Raw genomic sequence first — 19,945 nt, 5'->3', positions numbered from 1 at the left:
GCATCCTCTGTCCTGGAATGCCCCTGTCCCAACCCTGCCATGCCCTGGAATGCCCCTGCCACACCCCGACAGGGGCACGCTCCTGGTGCATCGCACCCCCCCGGCCCCCTTGGAGTTATGCCTCTGGTAGAAGCTATAGATCTCCAGCGTGCTAACTGAGCAAGTGTAGCTCCTCTGAATAGGCAGCAGTTCAATTTCAGTTGAGAGTTCAAAGTCCTGCAGAGCTACCTTGCTGCTGCTGGTGGAAAGTGCTATTAGGACACAGCTGACTTGTGGTGATCTCTAGTTGGATTTTCAAGGCAAGAGACATTCAGAGGTGGTTTGCCAGTGCCGCCTTCTGCATAGCAATCCTGAAATTCCTTGCTGGTCTCCCATTCAACTAGTAACCAGGGTTGACCCTGCTGAGCTTTGGAGAGCTGATGGGCCTGGGACATCCAGGTCAGTGCACCTTGCCAGTATTCTGTTTGAATCAGACCTTGGACTGCATATAATAATGACCAGGAGTACAGCTTTAATTGGTGTGCAAGGAGCCAGAGAGTCAGCGTGGTGTAGAGGTTAAACTTCAACACATGAAACCTGCTGGGTGACCTTGGGCTAGTCACAGTTCTCTCTGAACTCTCTCAGCCCCACCTACCTCACAAAGTGTCTGTTGTGGGGAGAGGAAGGGAAAAGGAGTTTGTCAGCCGCCTTGAGACTCCTTACAGAAAAGAAAGCCAGGGTATAGATTCAAACTCCATCTCATCTCTGCTAAGAGATAAGGAAAATATGTAGTTATCAGTGGCTTTGGCTAATTTATTTAAGTCATTTTTACCCCACTCAATAAGGACCAAGCACAGCTTTCCAACTGCAAACAGTATGAATGAACTGACAGGGGTGAAAAAAAGAAAGAAAAATTACAATTCTCTATTTCTTGGAGTGGTTCTGGATCCATTAGGCTGGCTCACTCAAGGCTTCAAGCTGCAAGTCATGGGCTCAGAGCCAAAAGGTCAGACAAGATTGGGTTGGACTGGGTTATTCAGGAGAGAGTTTAGCGGCATGGTTGCCCCCAAATATCAGGACTATATAATTATCAATCCATGTATGACACACGTTGTGTGAAGTGACGCCCACGCTTCTGAGCCAGTTTTAACTACCACTAGTTTAGAACTTTGGTCTGAGGCCTCAGGAACTAGATGGCTCAGTGGACTGACTCTGATCTGGTGACTCAGCTGAAAACAATTCTTTATATCCCAGAGCGAAGGAATAGAAACGATCAACATATTGTTGTAGTTTTATATATCTCTATGCACGTATACATACAGAGAGAGAGAGATACAAAGGATGTAGCTGTAGTAGCACTTGGAATCCAGCTGGCACACAACAGGCTTCCAGCAACAATCTTCAAAAATGGTAGAGCAAACAGACCCTCACGAAGTGCCCTTTTATGACATCATATTCCACTCTCTGCTGGCAGTCTTTTCAATCTGTCACAGCCAGTCAGCTCTTGACACTGGCATATTTCAAAACTCCATTTTACACTGGAGAGGAGGTGGAAATAACAGTGGTTTGGAAACTGCAGAACTGGTAGATCTGCATGAGTTAATATGGCAGAGAGTAAAGGGTTATAAACTCTAACCTCGGTAGTCCAGACTGGCCCAATCGCATCACATTTCAGGAGCTAAACAGGGTCAACTTTGGTTAATACTTCAGGGGGAGACTACCAAGGAAGTCCAAGGGTTTTTCACTGAGGCAAGCAATGGCAAACTGCCTCTGTTCATCTCTTGTCTTGAAAATCATATGTGGTCACCATAAATTGGCTGCAATGTGATAGTACTTTCCACCACCAAGGGTGACAGACAACTTATGCCTGAACATAAATAATATTGCATCTCCACAGGTAGTCTGTACCACAATATCCAATGTCCGCTGGCAATAAGTAACTCTTTAGCCTAATAGCCTTGCTATGGGACAGGTGCAGTGGGGGGATCCAAAAATTTTAGTAACAGGTTCTCATGGTGGTGAAATTCAAACTGTGGCGTAGCGCCAATGGGGCTGGGTGGGGCGGGGCATTCCTGGGCGGGGCTGTGGCAAGGACGCAGGCGCTGCACTGGTCCTTGGGCGGGAAACGAATGCATGCAGGTGCAGGCTGCCACGTACGCCGGTGCACCTTCTGCTGGACTGCTTCAAGTTCTGCGTGCTACTGCTGAGAGGAGGGGAGTAACTAAGGCAAAAATCACGTGGCAAAATCACCAATTAGTAACCCCCTCTCGGCACACACAAATAATTAGGAACCTACTCTTGGGAACCTGTGAGAACCTGCTGGATCCCACCTCTGGACAGGTGACAACAGTTATGAGAGCCAGCATGGTGTAGTGATTAAGAGCAGCAAACTCTAATCTGGAGAATTGGGTTTGATCCCCACTTTTCCACAAGAAGCTTGCCAGGTGACCTTGGACTAGTTACAGTTCCTTCAGAACTCTCTCAACCTCACCTACCTCACAAGGTGCCTGTTGTGGGGTGGGTGGCAATGTTGATTCTAAGTCACTTTGAGACTCCTTAAGGTAGAGAAAAGTGGACTATAAAAACCTACTCTTCTTTTATGTTGCAGCTCACTGTTTCGTTTTTAAAAAAGAAATCCTATGGGCTGTGTTCTGACAAAGAAAGGGGGAGGGTATAGAGCTGCCGGAGAAAACTCAAAGGGAAACTTAACGTGCACAACAGTTAGTAGCACAGGTGCGGATGACTGCTAATTTGTCTTCCCTGTAAAGCGGAGGTCGGTTTTATTCATCGATGAATTGAAAGTGAAGAAGCAAAAGGCTTCAAAATAGTATGGGCAGGTGAAAGAGAACAATGGGACCAATCAATTGTCTTTCTTGGTTCTGATGATAAGCCTCTGAGGGATTACCACAGACAGACAACCCTTGGCAGACGTGCCTAGCGATAGCATGCTGGACCATCTGGCTTGGCTTGCATGACATGTCCAGTGCTTTAATCCTGCATGAATGGAACCACTTGCAGGAGACTTTCCACAGGGAAATGATTGCAAAACCAATGGTAACTTCTATGTGACTCATGTGATAAGGCTTACATGCATTGCTGCACCCTCCCTCTCCTCTCCCTCCCTCCGCTAGCGTGGGTGGGCCATGTCCAGATGCCAGGCCTTCTCCCCTCCCCTTTCCTCCCCTCCCTTGCATGCCACCCCTCACTCCCCTCTCCCTCCCTCCACTAGGGTGGGTGGGCCAGGTCCAGATGTCAGGCCCCCTCCCCTTTCCTCCCCTCCCTTGCATGCCACCCCTCACTCCCTCCCCTTCCCTTGCATGCCACCCCTCCCTCCCCTCTCCCTCCCTCCACTAGGGTGGGTGGGCCAGGTCCAGGTGCCAGGCCCCCTCCCCTTTCCTCCCCTCCCTTGCATGCCACCCCTCCCTCCCCTTCCCTCCCCCAGTACTTCTGCTTTCATCTCCCACTGCTGCAGCTACCTCCCACCATGGTTTTCTCCTCCTCCCTTTCTGCCCTAGGTTATAACCCTTCCCCCCCCTTTTAAAAACTGTAAGTAGGTAAGAAGGCAATACAAGTAGAGATTCAATGATAAAGGTTCTGGAACTGGTGAATGTAGTGGGACAAGACGGACTGCAGGGTCAGTGCTCAAATGCTGTTCTTAAGAGAGCTGAGGTATCTCGCTTGTTTTTGAGCTGAGAACATGCCAACTTGATGGCACATGTGAGGTCAAAAGCAAGCTTCTCTTTCAGATAAACAGATACACTTTTGCAAAAGAATTGTTAATCAGAACATTGTACAAATGCCTATCAGTAACCACCCTAAAATCTAGGGCCTAGACGAGATCTTAGCCCATTGCTCTCATTTGTCAAGACCTGTAATACTCATTAGAAGAAGAAGAGTTTGGATTTATATCTCCCCTTTCTCTCCTGTAGGAGACTCAAAGGGGCTTAAAATCTCCTTTCCCTTCCCCCCTCACAACAAACACCCTGTGAGGTGGGTGGGGCTGAGAGAGTGCCGAAAAGCTGTGACTAACCCAAGGTCACCTAGCTGGCATGTGTGGGAGTGCACAGGCTAATCCGAATTCCCCAGATAAGCCTCCACAACTCAAGTGGCAGAGCGGGGAATCAAACCCGGTTCCTTCAGATTAGAATGCACTTGCTCTTAACCACTACGCCACTGCAGAGCAAGTCCAGTGGTTTTTAATTCCTAAGCTCTCTGATAGGGTAGAGGAAGAGAAATGAATCCTTATATTTAAATATTCTTTCGGTGATGTTAATGAGGCTGCCCAGGAAGACTCTCATTACAATGTTGTGTTTGGGATCATCACAATCACTGGAACTCATAATTATTTTCAAAAAGATATAACTGGGAGCTCACTCTGTGTACCTGGCATCCACAAAACATCTAAATTACTATCTCAACTATCATTCACCGGTTCTACCTGAAAGGCCACTGCATTGTTAAAAATATTGCGACCGTATACAAAAATTCATACAAAGATACCATAATTCTACTTTCATCTGATACTGATCCTTTTATTGCTCACAGTGTGGCACTCTTTCTTATGGCTGCTAAAAAGATTTGTAGTCACGCAGTGTAACATCCTTCCTGAACAATTTTAACAGATATTTTTAACACTGATTTTGTAAGCTTGAATTTACAATGTATATATAAATTTTTACTATATAGTAAAAATTTATATACACACATATATGTGTGTGTGTATTTATGAATTTTGAAGTATATAGCTTATATTGTAATGACCTGTGGCTCCAAACAATAAATCAGTACTGCTACTACTACTAAAATAATTCTGAGAGACAGTGTTGTATAGTGGTTAAGGGTGTTGGACTAGTATCTGGGAGACCCGGTTTCAAATCCGCACTCATGTCATGGAAGCTCATTGGGTGACCTTGGACCAGTCACGCTCTCTCAGCCTAACCTACCATATAGAGTTGTTGTGATGATAAAATAGAGGAGAGCAGAATGGCATAGGCTGCTTTGGGGTCCCACTGGGGAGAAAGGTGGGGTTCAAATAAAGTAAATAAATAAAATACATCACAGGAAACAATTCCATTACAAGCTGAACTACGTATGTACAAGATGGCAAAACATGGGGGACCGCATTACCCCATATGTCCCGGCTCGTCCTCTGCGATCAGCAGAGGCGAATCTACTGGAGATCCCTGGCCCCTTGATGACGCGGCTGGCCTCCACACGGGCCAGGGCCTTCACAGCCCTGGCACCGGCCTGGTGGAACACATTACCACCAGCTATTCGGGCCCTGCGGGACCTTGGAGAGTTCCGCAGGGCCTGTAAAACCGAATTATTCCACCGGGCCTTTGGAGAGTCCAGCCGCCGATAATGCCCCGCCCCCCCTGCTAGTAGGGTCCCCTAACATCATTGGGACCCCTCCTCATTTTTGGAAGAGGGTGGTATATGGGTCTCGCGGGCCCTATTGTAGAATGTACCTGTTTTAAGATTTTTATGTTTTTTGTATGATTTTATGTTGTTCACCGCCCTGAGCCCTCCGGGGATAGGGCGGTATAGCAAGTTTAATAAATAATAATAATAATAATAATAATTTATTATCCACCACTGCCAACTTTGAATGCTCCCACCCAGAGGCGTGGGGGGGGGGAGGGAAATGGTGCCTGGGCAAAATGGTGCCCGGCCCCACCCCACTTCCCCCCACAAGGTCTCCTGGGAAGTGTAGTTCCCACCAGGCTGCTTTTAAAGGCTGCTTTTAAACTAAGGTATTTTATACCAGACTGCTTTTAAACTAAGGTCAGTGGGGTGGGGGGAGTGGTGAGGGGAGTAGTAGGGGGCATGGGGGAAAGGGGGGAAAGGGGTCGGGGGTGATTTTCTGCCCCCACTGGTGCGCGCCTGGTGCACGATGCACCCCCGTTCCCTTATAGCTACGCCTCTGCCCCCACCTTCTGCAATTAGGTTTGGGGCAACCCAGGAGGTGGCCCTCTTGGTTATGGCACAAAAGCTCTGGAACTCTCTCCCCAGGAAAATGTGCTTGTCTCCTTCCGTAGCTGTCTTTCATTGGTGGGTGAATACTTTTTTTGCTTTGGCATTCTCTCAATGATCCCTCCTTCCTAACCAATTTTTGAACACTTTGTATGTATTTTAACTCTGTTTTAAAACTCTTTTAAAAGTTGTTTTAGTCCTGTATGTATTATACAGGATTTTTATTATAATGCTTGTATAATGTAATTTAATTGGGTACCCTTTAAATTGTTAGCCAGCTTGGCAGAAAGGACAGCAAGATATAAATTTTGTGAATAAAATAAATAAACTGTTTGTGTTGTGGATGGGGAAGGGTTTCCACTCATATTTTTAACTGAAAATAATGTCCAGGAAAGGATTTATATCCTCACTGAATGACTTTTTTTCAGAATGCATTGTGCTGTATGAAGAAGAACAGTTTGGCTTTATACCCCCCTCCTTCTCTCCTGCAAGGAGACTCAAGGCAGCTTAGGAACTACTTTCCCCTTCCTCTCCCCACAACAGACACCTTGTGAGGTAGGTGAGGCGGAGAGAGTTCCAAAGAACTGGGACTAGCCCAAGGTCACCCTGCTGGAATGTAGGAGTGGGAAAACAATCCTGGATCACCAGATCAGAGTCCTTTGCTCATGTGGAGGAGTGAGGAATCAAACCTGGTTCTCCAGAGTCCATCTGTTCTTAACCACTACACCACGCTGGCTGTCAAGTGACAAATATCTAATGTGCAAGCTTACATTCAATTATTTAGGTACTTAGAGATGTATAGTGCACTTTTCTCCTTAGTGGGGGAAACTGTGCCACTGGGACCTGAAGGGGTGTCCAGCTTCATTCTCCATCTTCTTGACAGCAGCCTTTGGAGGAAGTTTAGCTTGGCAAGATTGTGATTATTAGCCCCAGGTGCTCCAGGTGAGCTTCCTTTGCAGAGCAGGGATTTGAACCTTGTTCTTGCAGGTCCTAGTCTGACACTCTAACACCGTGATGGCGAACCTTTGGCACTCCAGATGTTATGGACTACAATTCCCATCAGCCCCTGCCAGAGTGCCAAAGGTTCGCCACCACTGTGAGTCTAACACCACACTTTAAAGATTCCCAGCAACATTTCTTTCCTTCTTAAATGAGTGAGGAGTCTGTGGTACCTGTTTAAAAGCAGTTTCTGTAATTGCTCGAATGATCGGTAAGAGACTCCTGATAGAAATATACCCCATGCCTGTTTTTAGCTGATGCAAAGCAGCTCTGTCCAGAAGAAGAAGATGCTGTCAAGTCACAATCGAGTCATTGTGACCCCATCCAATGGCTGTTACAGGCAGAGGTGGGATCCAACCAGTTCTCACCACTTCTCTAGAAGTGGTTACTAATTTTTTTCTGAGTGCCGAGAAGGGGTTACTAAAGCAACCTCCCTGCCCAATAGGGACTGGAGGTGCGTGTGTGCGGCGGCACCACTGTTTGAATCCCACCACCATTGGAACCTGTTTGGATCCCACCACTGGTTACAGGTATGATAGGTGCAGATGCGGTTTGTCATTGCCTTTCTCTGTGTAGAAACCTCAGTCTTCCTTGGCACCAGTTGTGGCTGATGCTGCTAAGTTTCCAAGCCCCGAGCCTAGCTGAGCTAGTTTAGGCTACTGGGCCCTACATTTTTTTGTTATTGATCAGGGTACTGTGACTGTTTAATGTCTTTGTAAAAAAATCACATGCCCTGGCATGGAAAGCAATGGCAAACACTTCTGCTAGTCTCTTGCCTTGGAAACTCTGTGGGGTTGCTGTTAGCTGGCTACGACTTGACGACACTTGATACACACAGTATATCCCACATTGTATATCACCTTGAGCGAGAAAGGTCATGTATAAATATTCAATAAATAACTAAAAAAATTACAAGCTGTCCAATTAGAAATTGTTCAACACAGTGGCTGGTTTGAAATCTTCTCTAGCATTGTATGCTGCTGTTGCAGGGGCATACCTGCAGAAAATGGGGCCCAGGGCAAGTATTGAAATTGTGCCCCCCCCCCCAATTGCTCCTCTGGGAAGGGCAGAGGGAAAGGGTGCCCTCAACCTCTTGACCACCTCTCCAGCAGGTGGGGAGTGGCGTGCGGCAGGCATGAGGCAAGTGTCAGGACCATGCCTGTCAGTGATTAGATGTCTTGCTGTGTAAGAATTGCAAATGTTTCCCTGTAAATGCTTTCCTGTTTCCCTCTTCCCTTCCTGGCAACCTCCTGGCGCCAGCTCATCTGCAAGAAGGTGTGAACGGTTCCCAGATTCTTTGAAGCTCTGTAGTGCAAATGTTGTAGAAACTGTAAGGGACATTTGGCGAGGGGCGAAACAAGGGGGGGGGGTTTGAAGTATATAGTTCCTGGATCTAAGCTCTCTAGCTTAGATCCAGCTTTCTATTGTTACTCTACGCCAGGGGTCCCCAAACTACGGCCCGGGGGCCAAATGTGGCCCCCTGAAGGCATTTATCCGGCCCGCCAGGCATGGCGGCGATGGCTCCATTCATGTGCAGTGGGGGCTCGAGGGAGAGGAGGAACCGGCCCCAACGGCTGTTGATTGCAATTACATGATGGCACCCCCAAATCTCCATGAATTTTCTGACCCAGAGTTGGAAACCTTACATGTGGCAACGCCTGCTCCGCCCTTCCCTCTCGGCTACCCCATGTGTTGCTCTCAGGCTTTCTGTTCCGCCTCACTCCCATTGGCATCAGCCAGGCTGGCGAATCGCTCACTGGCTGCTAGGGAGGAAAGAACCCAGGAAGATACCTGATCCTGGGTTAGATGGAATGCTTCATTGGGAAAGTTCTGCTTTTTTTTTTTTACAGGGGAAGGTATTCCACAGCCTTCCCAACAATATTTGGAGCCACCCTGTACTTGACATACTTTGGTCACTGTTGTAAAAATAGACCATGATAGAAAGGCTGAAAGGTGAAATCAAACATTTTACAATCATTTGTGCATAGGAATTTGTTCATAGTTATTTTTAGTCCAGCCCTCCAACAGTCTGAGGGACAGTGAACTGGCCCCCTGTTTAAAAAGTTTGGGGACCCCTGCTCTACGCGTTGTTAGAAATAAACTGCTTTAGGACTTTCCTACGGTCTCTGTTATTTCCACCTTCGAGAGTCTGACAGCAAGTGGGTGGGCAGGTGACAGGCAAGGGGGTGGGCAGGTGACAGGCAAGGCGGTGGGCAGGCAGTGAATAGTGGACAGCAGGAGGGCAGAGGCTGGTATTGCAGGGGAAGAGGGGCTGCCGAATGCGCCCCCCATGTGACACTCAGAAGTGGCACCTGGGGGGTGGTCCCCTCTGTCCTGCCCTAGGTACTCCACTATTCTCTTGGTGTAAGTTCAAAGGGCAAACTACAAGTGTTAGAAGGGCTTTTAGCAATGAGACTTTAAACATAGGTTGGATATTTTTCCAGCGCCTGCTACTGAGGATGTTATTTAACCTCAGTTTTGTTCCATCTTCCTAGCTCATGATGGCACAGACAGAATGTGGCCATGATCGAATACTTATGTGACTGAAAAAGCAGAGATGATATACTCTGGTGTCTGGAATAGCATGCAGGAGAGAATGAATGAAGGCATCCTTGACACCACCACATTAATATGATGAATGGCGCAGCTTAATTTGCACGGATGATTCATCTGTACACAAAAAAGAGAATCCTCAAATTAGTGGTTTTGTGGCAAAGAAAGTGACTTTGAAAGAGGTTTTTTAAATCGTGAAAAGCAAGGAAGCAAGGAACACTTTTTTTTGTTTAAAAAAAAGTGTTTGCTGTATGTGTTGCCAGTGTGGTTATAATGAGATTATGACCCAATTTGGAAAATGGTTAATATCTTTTATCGGTATAAATTATGTATGCACAATTTACTGTGCTTGCCTTCACTCCCATAAGTCAGGGAGGACTTAATTTGACTCGAAGAGAGGGATGAATTTCATTTAGACCGTCTCTGATTATTTTAAAAACAGAGCTGAAATTACAATGAGCCCACACAAGCCCAGTGCAGCTGTTGATAGTCTATGGATGGATTGAGAAATGTGTGAGGGTTTTTTTTGTAACCACAAGGTGGCACCCTTGCTACACTAAACCTAGGAATGCCTAGTGCAGCGCTGCAGTGTTTGCTCTGAAACGTGGTTATTTAACTTACTGGTTTATTTTTGCATCTAATCCTTGCCCTGAGGAGGTTTGAACCACCCGTGATCATAGGTTTATATTTATGCATTGCCTGTGGAAAGCTTGCTTTTTGATGCTTTTAAAGAAAACAGACTTCTGGATGCAGAGTAACGTCATTCCTGTGCTTCCAACAGGGTGATCCTAAGAAGAACTTAGATCTTCTAAGCCCATCAGCCAAGATGGGCGTCATTTAGTTTAGGATGGCACTGCAAATCGGAAAGAATACAGGAGAGAAATGGACTGATGGGTGTAGTTTGTGCTGTTTCTAACGTGTATTTTGAACATGAGTTATGCTCAGTGCCGGATTTAGATGAAGAGAGGCCCTGGGCTATTCCTCTTGTGAGGCCCCTCCTGATCCCCCACCCTCATGACTAGAAAATGGGGTTCATTTCAGTGAAGTCTGGAAAGGACAAAATCGATACAGAAATCAATGCTAGTGTTGAGTTATTGGCTTAAGACTGTATTATTCTGAATTGGCGTGCGAGGAAAATTACTGAAGGTTTGTTTAGAAACTACAGTGTGTTATAACAGCATGGGTAAGAAAGGCCTATAACAGTGTCAAAACTACTATACACCTTGGCCGGAGGCCCCCTAGATTTTTAGGCCCTAGGCTTCAGCCTACCAAGATAAATTCGACACTGGTTATGTTCGTATATTTTGTAGAAAGGCCTTCCCATTGAGTATCTAATTTATGAAGAACAGGGACACCACACGTCATCCTGAGATTCGAGCCTGATCTGGAAATAAAGCAACAATATACTCCTAAACACAGTTATACTCTTCTAAGTCCATTGTAGTTAATAGGCTTAGAAAGGAGTAACACTGTTTAGGATTGCACTGCAAATGTTCATCAAAAAGTGGTGCTTCAGGGACTGATTGAGAATTTGCCCACCATGTTTGGAGTCTCAGAACTCTCTTGGAATTGATTGAAAAACTCACAGCTGTTCTTTGTGTTTTCATTGAGAGATGTATGGTCACTGACCGTAAATAAAGACTTCACTTCACTTAATTGAGAGATGGCAGTGTAGTAGACTGGAATAAACTGAAGCTGGAAGAAAGCACAAGAATGCAAGTGTTGCCGTGTGTTTCACTGAGGTGTATTCCGCACAGCACAAATATAAAGTCTTTAGGATGTTGTAAATAGTGTTTTGGGGAAGAACTTTGCACAGTTCTCTTCCCCAAAATGAATTCAGCCCGTTATATTCCTCTCAACCTGTTTTTTTCAAAAATTGCTAAAGTAGTGATTGTTTTCCCCCAATCTGGGTTGAAGATGATTCCTACCTGCTGAGCGAATGCCAGCAGGCCATAAACATTTTATTTCTCCTGCCCAAACCTCTTACCTTCATTCCCACTGTTCACGCCCGCCATTTTGTGTTTCTGCAAGAGATTCATTGTGGAGATTCCCTACAGAGGTTTTCTCTGCTTGCAGTTTGTTTTTGCTATTTTTGGAATTGCTGCTATAATGTATTTTAATGAATTTTAATGTTTTATCGTTATATTGTATTTATGAGACCTTATATTGTATTTGTTTTATGTCTCATTGTACACCGCCCAGAGCCCTTCGGGGGTTGGGCGGTCTATTAAGTCTAATAAAATAATAATAATATAATAATAATAATAATAATATTTTGCTGTAAAAAGTAGATGAAAATAATTTGTTTTGCCTAGCGATCCCACACACATGTTGTTTTTCCAATTTTTGTTTAGAGGGGAATATCTGCAAAGCTGTGGCCACATGATTAGAGAAGCTATGATATGCACATGTTTGTGTTGTCGTAGCTTTGCAGACAACCCCCTCAAAAGAACAACGAAAAAATGACATGTGCATGGGATCGCTAGGCTAAACAAACTTTGTTCATCTACTCTTTACAGTGAAAATAGCAAACAGTTGAGCTCCAAGCTGAGGAAACTTCAGTCGAGAATCTCCACAGAGAATTTGCTGCAGCACACAAAATGGCAGGCGCCACTGTGAAACTGACAAGAACTCCATGTGGCAGGCGAGAAAAAAAGATCCATTTTGACTGGCAACGCTTGTGTTCTCCTGTGCTGTGGGAACACAATAACAAAACTCTTAAAAGCAGGATTGATATTTATTAATTAATTTATTCATGCATGTAATGCTTTGTGGGGTTCTGCCTCACCAGCACAGACTCCAGAGCTGGCAAAGAAGGTACGGGCATATTGTGTGTTGTATTGGCTTGTGTTCTGGAACCAGCATAGTTGGCAGTGGTGTCAGGAGTCAGGCTGGGAGGGAATTGAGTCTTCCTAAGTCTGGTGCTGGATTCTACCATAAAAACCCATAGCACGGTCTGAAGGCCCCCTGAAAAAGTAAGGCCTTCAAACCATCAGTAAGGCCTTCAAAAAGAGGGAATATCTCAGCCAGGAGGAGGCAGATGTGGAGGCCTCCCCCAAAGCCCCAGCCAGCTGAACATAGGGCTGGATTCTAGAGAAAGGCCCCAGTGCGTGCCCCTCAAGTCAAGAATTAGTTTATATAGGTGTGGGCAGCCCTTCAGATACTGTGAGCCCAAGCCCTTCAGAGCTAAAAAGGATTAAGTTAAAACCTGTCCAATGGATACTATCCACATTGGAGCAGCACTGGCGTAGGAGGTTAAGAGCTCGTGTGTCTAATCTGGAGGAACCAGGTTTGATTCCCAGCTCTGCCGCCTGAGCTGTGGAGGCTTATCTGGGGAATTCAGATTAGCCTGTACACTCCCACACACGCCAGCTGGGTGACCTTGGGCTAGTCACAGCTTCTCAGAGCTCTCTCAGCCCCACCTACCTCACAGGGTGTTTGTTGTGAGGGGGGAAGGGCAAGGAGATTGTAAGCCCCGTTGAGTCTCCTACAAGGAGAGAAAGGGGGGATATAAGCCCAAACTCTTCTTCTTTTTTGAGCCCTCCGGGGGAGGGCGGTCTATAAACCTAATAAATAAATAAATAAATTAAATAAATAAATAATTTTTTCACATGACGGGCAAAAATAATTCCATGTTCAGAAGCAATATATCTGTTTATCAGATGGGAATACAAACAATGAAAGATGGACGTCACCTTTTAACTCATGCTTGTGAGATGCGCAGGAGTACGTGGCAGGCAAGCAAGTTATCAGATAGAGAGTAGTATAGTAGATGGACAGAACTCTCACCTCCTTCATTAATTCCTTGTTTATGTGGGTAGAGTTTATCTTTGGTTAACAGATGTGCCCTCACATCTTCTGGAACATGGTTGTATAAACAAATCTACAAGAACGGTGGTATAAAAACTGTGAAAGGGATGGAGCCGATTTGTCCTAAAGCATATTAGATTGGACATAACAGTGACATTTTACGCTATAAGAGAGACTGAGCACAGAAGTTATGAACCTAATAATATTTACTTGCGAGTAGCTTTTTTCATTCCATTCTGAGGGATTTGCTCATGTGTATAACATTAGGGACAAAGTCCAATTAAAAATGCTTGTCCATTTAAAAAAAAACTTGAACAAAGATGAGGTAATTGGGCCTTTAGGGATTTATAGCTAAATATCCATTACAGTTTACACTTCTTTAACCTATTAAAAGGGCAAACTCGTTTGGACAGCAGGTTGTGATAAAAATTTGGTGAGTGGATTTGTGCTACATTTCATCTCTTACTTATCTGTCATGAGCGTATTGATGGTTTTGAAATATACTTTCTCCAAAGCAGAGTAAGTTGTTTTGTTTCTTATTCCATTTGTGCTTTTATTTGGGCTCCTCATTCTTTAGAATATGGAACTAGTTTATAGTCAGGAATTCAGCAGTAATATATATAGGTATATATTCAAGTCCATTTGCTAATAGTCTTTGTTGTATAACAGTTAAAATGAGGCATATATATTTATTGATACAAATAAGAGTATTCGAGTAGTATATATATAGAGAGAAATGGGCCACTTATTTAAAAGACAGAGAACAACTGGGGAACAATTCAAAATTAAATCCACATTCATAAATTCCTTAATTGGCGTAGTCATCATCTTTAATTGCTCGTTATAAAGGAGAGTATAAAAATGCGCTGGGAATAATGTGTTATGATAGGGGGCTATAAAATGCATTTTAATATGTAAATATTGATGGGGAAAAAGAGGATTTTGCTGCAAGGAATGATGTGACTTAGGATAGCATCTTAATAAAAAAACAAAAACAAAACCATGCCACTTATCACTGATAAGCCATAAACCACTGTTCTAGAATACTGACTTTTGGATAATATCAGCACTATGATCTTCTTAGTGCAAGCCCACCAGTTTAAGATTATTGCCACCAGAATGTCTGTTGAGTGATCGTAACTCAGAAAGACAAAGTGTTGTGTTTTTCAGACTGTATTTACAGAACTTACAGTGTTGCAGTGAGTCTTACCCAGTCACAGTACTTGCTATTCTGAAGCTGAAATGCTTTGCAATAAGGACCAACTATACAGGAAGGGTTGGTCTTAGACTGTTCAGTGACTGTCCCCACAAGATTCAAACACTGGAGTGAGAACCCCACTGGAGTAATTCAGACAAGTCCAGCTGAAACCAGTGATCCAGTCGATGGGTGCTTCTGTTGTTGTCAAGTATACTTGACTCATTTTGGATCCCAGTTTTTTGAACTCAATAAAGCTGCAAAAATGACAGGTTCTAGTATGTTGCCTACCATGGTACGAAGGCTCAAGGGAAAGGCTGCATTTGCAAACCATGCTGCCCCAGTAGATCTCTTGCCTCAAAAGGTCAGGAGCGATCTAGTTGTTTATGTTGTGTATAGGTCATTATTCAGCATCCCAACGTATCCCGGTCTGATGCAAAACACGGGCATTACACTATGACTTAATTCCAGATTGTATTAGGCTTTTGCGACAAAAAGTACAGGAGTCTTATGGTATGTTAAAGACTAACACATTTTCATTTGAACGTTGCCATTTGTAGATTAGATCCTCACTAGGCAAACACACATAGATTTTTATGAATAAAAAGTGGGGAAATATTAGAGTCAGGGGGCTATGAAATGGAGGGATCATGTTACAGACTGTAACATAATTATATAAAATTCAAGCAGCGTTGAGACAAATACAGAGACCATTTCACAGTATAGGTAACAATGCTGCTGCCATTCCTTTTAGTCTTGGAAAGTGAGTTAATGCTTACAGTGGCTGAAGAATGCCAGGTCTTTGTTGAGGCCTTGAAAGGTATATTCAGATTTCCAAATGATTTCCATTTCAGCAGTTGTACGCTGGACTCTCCCTTTGAAGTTATTTTGTATGATAGTGGTGACATTTTGATTAGCAACAGAATGGCCTGGAAGACTGAAATCTGCCAGTTTCTGAATATTGCCTTTTAAAATGTCAGCCCAGTGTCCGTTTTTGTGTAGGAGCAGACCTGTTCATTCTGTGAAGTCTATAGAAGGGCATTGTTGCTGCATGATAGCATATTTCACATGAGAGGATGAGCAAGCAATGAAACTCGGTGGCATCATGTGGTATGGAATTGTCAGGTCCAGTTGTACTTTGATGAGGGACGTTGGTCTACAAATCTTGATATCCAGGAAGCCAGAAGTAGTCTTGCAAATAACTGGAGTGATGGTGGCATAGAGCCTGGAGATGCTGGGTATTGAACCTGGAACCGTCTGCATGTAAAACAGAGGCTCTAACTGAGCCACGGCGCCTCCTCAGGATTGTGCCAGTGTAGGAAATAATGAGACACCCCAGTCTGCCTGGTGTTTGCACTTTGGGTAATAAATTGAAACTTGCTGGCTGAAGCTCCTTCGGTGTGTCCGTGCAGATTAGTCCTTGTACATATGTAGAACATTCCCTTTATTAATTTGTATAATTCTTTTTGTATTCCATAGTATGGTCTGAGGATAGTGTCTTGAAATATGTGGTGCTGGAGAGTTCTCCCTTGGCCTCCTGTATGTAGTCAGACTGGCTAATGTATTGTCGAAGGCTTTCACGGCCGGAATCACTGGGGTGCTGTGTGGTTTCCGGGCTGTATGGCCGTGTTCTAGCAGCATTCTCTCCTGATGTTTCGGCTGCATCTGTGGCTGGCAGATCCTCTGAAGATGCCAGCCACAGATGCAGGCGAAACGTCAGAAGAGAATGCTGCTAGAACACGGCCATACAGCCTGGAAACCACACAGCACCCCAGACTGGTTAATGATTTCCACCTCATTCCAAGGCTGCTGTTGATGTTCCAAGCAGTGCTTGGATTCAGTGATAGGTTCAGTGGTGGGTTCTAATAATTTAACAACCGGTTCACCCCTCCACTGCGCCCCCCCTCCACTTACTTGCTGCAGAGGAACTTCTTGTGGAGGTGGAAGGGGGGCAGCGGAGCCTTGGTGCCGCTGCTCTGAAAGCCCCCTTGCTCCCCTGGGAGAGGGTGCTGTGGGGCTTTTAGCATCTCAGAGCAGCTGGGCGGCAAGGCACCTGGCTGCTCCAGGACTCTGCAAGCCGCTTTTAACAACCGGTTCTCCGAACTCAACAAAAAATTAGGTACCGGCTCTACCGAACTGGTGCAAACCGGCTGAATCCCACCACTGGATAGGTTGTATAGAGGTGAACATGCTGAATCTGAATCCTGTAAAGACAGAGATTCTTTGGATTAGCAGAAAGGCAGACCAGGGTCTTCAGAGTTCTTCTGACTTGGATGGGGTTGTAGTCCTGTTGAAAAGCTAGATTTGCAACTTGTGTCCCCCCCGCAAAACAGGAGTATTTTAAATAAATACGTTTATGGGACCAAAATAAATATCTGTTGCTTTAGGTGCAGAACTCCAGCTCATGAGTAATTTGGCCGTAAATTGCCTCCTTATCTCAAGTGGTGTGTGTGTAGATACAAATAAATAACCATGTATATAAGGGGTAGGATTGTGCATGTTTGTGTGTGTGTATGCGTATGCTTTTAGAAGTTTACTGGAGCTAGTAAATGATGCTTGGGCCTTGATTGTTTGCAAATTTGGAAGTAATGTATATGCATAGTCACAGAGTGCTGTAGCAGAACACTACAGGCAAGGATTTGGGGGTTTTTTTTGGAAACTGCATGACTTCCCAGTGTGACTTGTTTTGAAAAAATGGGATCAGAAAATGATACAATCGTACAAAACAGTGCCATGTTAGAAGAAGTCCTCTGGATTCTCATTGTAGAAATTTCACCTCGTCTTTGTGCTGCAGATGGCACTGTGTGACAATGTTTTTATCAAGCAATTCTGCAACATCCCTTTTAAGCCCTCAATAATGGCTGCATATTCTGGTTTCTTCTCTAGGCCCTGAGTGTGGAGACAAATTTAGGAGATGTGGTTATGCTTGGACGTATTTTCAAATGGGAATTTGGATTTACTACGGATTATTTGTGACAAGGTTGTTTAACTGCAACAAAGACCAGGAAAAATCCCCAAGGTAAGGAGAACTTTTCATCCTCTTCATCCTTTTTGTAGATTCGTAGAATTAGTGAAGTTTGTTGTGATGAATTTTCTTGAATATTATCTCTTGCTGAAGTAACATAATCTTTTTACAGTTCGTGTGACTTTTCATTTTTTTTATTTTTCCGTTCACACTGATGGGCTGGTTCCAGTGCTTATATATTTTTAATTAAATTATGTTCAGATTCAAATATCCCTGACATCTGTACCCTTTCTGCTAAATCAGGATGGTAAACACCTGGCAGGGTCTATTCATTCATGAGGGGGAAAAGTCCACCCAAGTCTAGTGTGACCAGACGTCCCGCTTTTGGTGGGACAGTCCCACTTTTGACTAATTTGTCCCGCGTCCCGCGGGGTTTTTAAAATGTCCCGATTTTTGGAAGGCTGCTGCACTGCCTTCTGGGGCGCTCCCCTGTGACAGGGCGGGAAACAGGGGTTTGGCAGTGTGGCAGCCTCCCGCGCTGCTGCACTGCCTTCTGAGGCGCTCTCGTTTCCCGCCCTGTAACAGGGCGGGAAACAGGGGAGCGTCCCAGAAGGCAGTGCGCTCCTGCGGCTACGTGCGCGCATGTGCGCGCATGTGCGCGCACCCCCCCAATGGTGTCCCGCTTTAAAAAGGTGAAAATCTGGTCACCTTACCCAAGTCACTTGCCACTACTGAACATCGAATGTTCAACAGCAGAATGCTGGTGTTTCAAATTGTGCATATATGTGGCTCAACATGTATGAGCATTGTCTGAAATTATGCCCCTGCTGGAGTGTAATTGACCCCAAATGAATGACAGAGCAGACCAGTTTCTGAATTGTGCTTGCGGTCCACTGGTGTGTTCTGCATTTCATTTCCCCCCATTCATCCCAGAAATGTTTCACTTTCCTTTTAATCCACCGTATTTGAAAACCTTTTTACGACGATTCCTTGATTGAAATGTTTCCAAGCCGACTTCTCTTGCAGTGTTCTACTCTTTAAATGTTTTAAATTTCCCACTGAAGAGTTGGCCTGTTTTTCAAGCCCCTACACCCTTGCTCAACTTCCCCCTTAGAGTCTGGCCTGCCATTTTCCCCTGTCTGTTACTTCACCCCTTTCCCTCTCACCCCATCATGTCATGCATTTTATATTTTTTGGCTGTTTTCTCACTCCTCTCCTGCTCACATTTTCTTTTGTGCATGGGTAAATTTACTAATGAGTAAACTTGTGATTACATGATGCAATAATTCAACAGACTGGCAAGGCATTGAATCAATAGATCATCAAAAAAAACAATTGAAACATTTGGAGGAGCTGAATGCAGAAAAACATGGTAAAGGGGTGTGTGTTGTTGAAAATGTTCTGGAGAGCTTCTAAACAATGGCCTCTTCTGCACACGCAAAATAATGTGTTTTCAAACCACTTTCACAACTGTTTGCAAGTGGATTTTGCTATTCCGCACAGCTTCAAAGAGCACTGAAAGCAGTTTGAAAGTGCATTATTCTGCATGTGCGGAATGACCCAATGTGTGCAGAAAAGGCCATGATTAGGAATGGTAACTGTTTCTGTCCTACTGGGTAGAAATAGTTACATCGAACGGGGGAAAAATATACTATGCTCTCCTGGATGGTTTCTGGTGGTCCACATAACATCTGATATCTGGAGGGATTTCAAATTAACCTTCCCTGTGTGGATCTTAGTCTGATCCAGAAAATGCCTACTTATATTTTCTACATTTAGGATAACATAAAATAGATTAGGTAAGTCCTAAGTGTTAAAAGGTCTTGAAAATGCCCTTTATTTTGTACATTTAAAATAAGTCAGTGGCTACTTCATAACCCCCTTAAAACTAGCAATTCTTGTTTGTTTCAAATAAATATGAAGAAGAAACTTAACCTGCCACTTTTGAGTTCACCACCCCTAATAAAATGTAGTTACTCCCTTCTTCAACTTTGCCTGCCTATTGTATAGTTTTCATTGACACTGTTTGGCATCTAGCCAGCACTGTGTCCACATTGTAGCTTTGTTGCGATTCAGGGCCCAGTGAACCATATGGGCAGCCCATATCCATCTGGTGATGATCCAGAACAATGACATAACCTGCACCACCCCATGCCACACAATTCATGTTTCACAGAGCTACAAAATTCATTTTAATCCCTTCTTCTGTTGACTTTTCCATAATTTTTATCACTTAATTTGGTAATGTTCTAATTTTCTAATCTATTTAGGACTCTGCAGTCTGTGATCTAGGATTCCAACATGCAACTCCTTTTGTGTTTTGTAAATCTTACATATTATTTTTCCTTTTCACTTTCCACTCTTCCATCCTTTTTCTCATTTCTTTCTTTCTCACTTTCTGTTTCCCTCTCATTTCTCCAAAAACGAGGAAGCATGGGTGTTGAAAACCTTTGTGCATCAAGTTTTGGCCA

At 44.3% G+C, this 19,945-nt stretch overlaps 1 protein-coding gene across 2 annotated transcripts in view; it reads left to right on the top strand.

The window, feature by feature from the left end:
* Positions 1–19,945, top strand: part of TAFA4 (TAFA chemokine like family member 4) — a 180,999-nt gene that overhangs the window by 44,713 nt on the left and 116,341 nt on the right. For both annotated transcript variants that reach the window (XR_007244095.1, XM_048491806.1), the window contains exon 2: positions 17,396–17,528. Coding sequence is in view for 1 of the 2 variants with exons in the window: in XM_048491806.1 (XP_048347763.1) it covers positions 17,452–17,528 (77 nt within the window). In the remaining variant the exon portion in view is untranslated. The remainder of the gene's footprint in view (positions 1–17,395; positions 17,529–19,945) is intronic.

The sequence above is a fragment of the Sphaerodactylus townsendi genome, linkage group LG03 (assembly GCF_021028975.2).
Source record: "Sphaerodactylus townsendi isolate TG3544 linkage group LG03, MPM_Stown_v2.3, whole genome shotgun sequence".
Classification (NCBI taxonomy): Eukaryota; Metazoa; Chordata; class Lepidosauria; order Squamata; family Sphaerodactylidae; genus Sphaerodactylus; species Sphaerodactylus townsendi.
The sequence above is the reverse complement of the archived record's forward strand: the minus strand, read 5'-3'. Positions and strand labels throughout refer to the sequence as shown.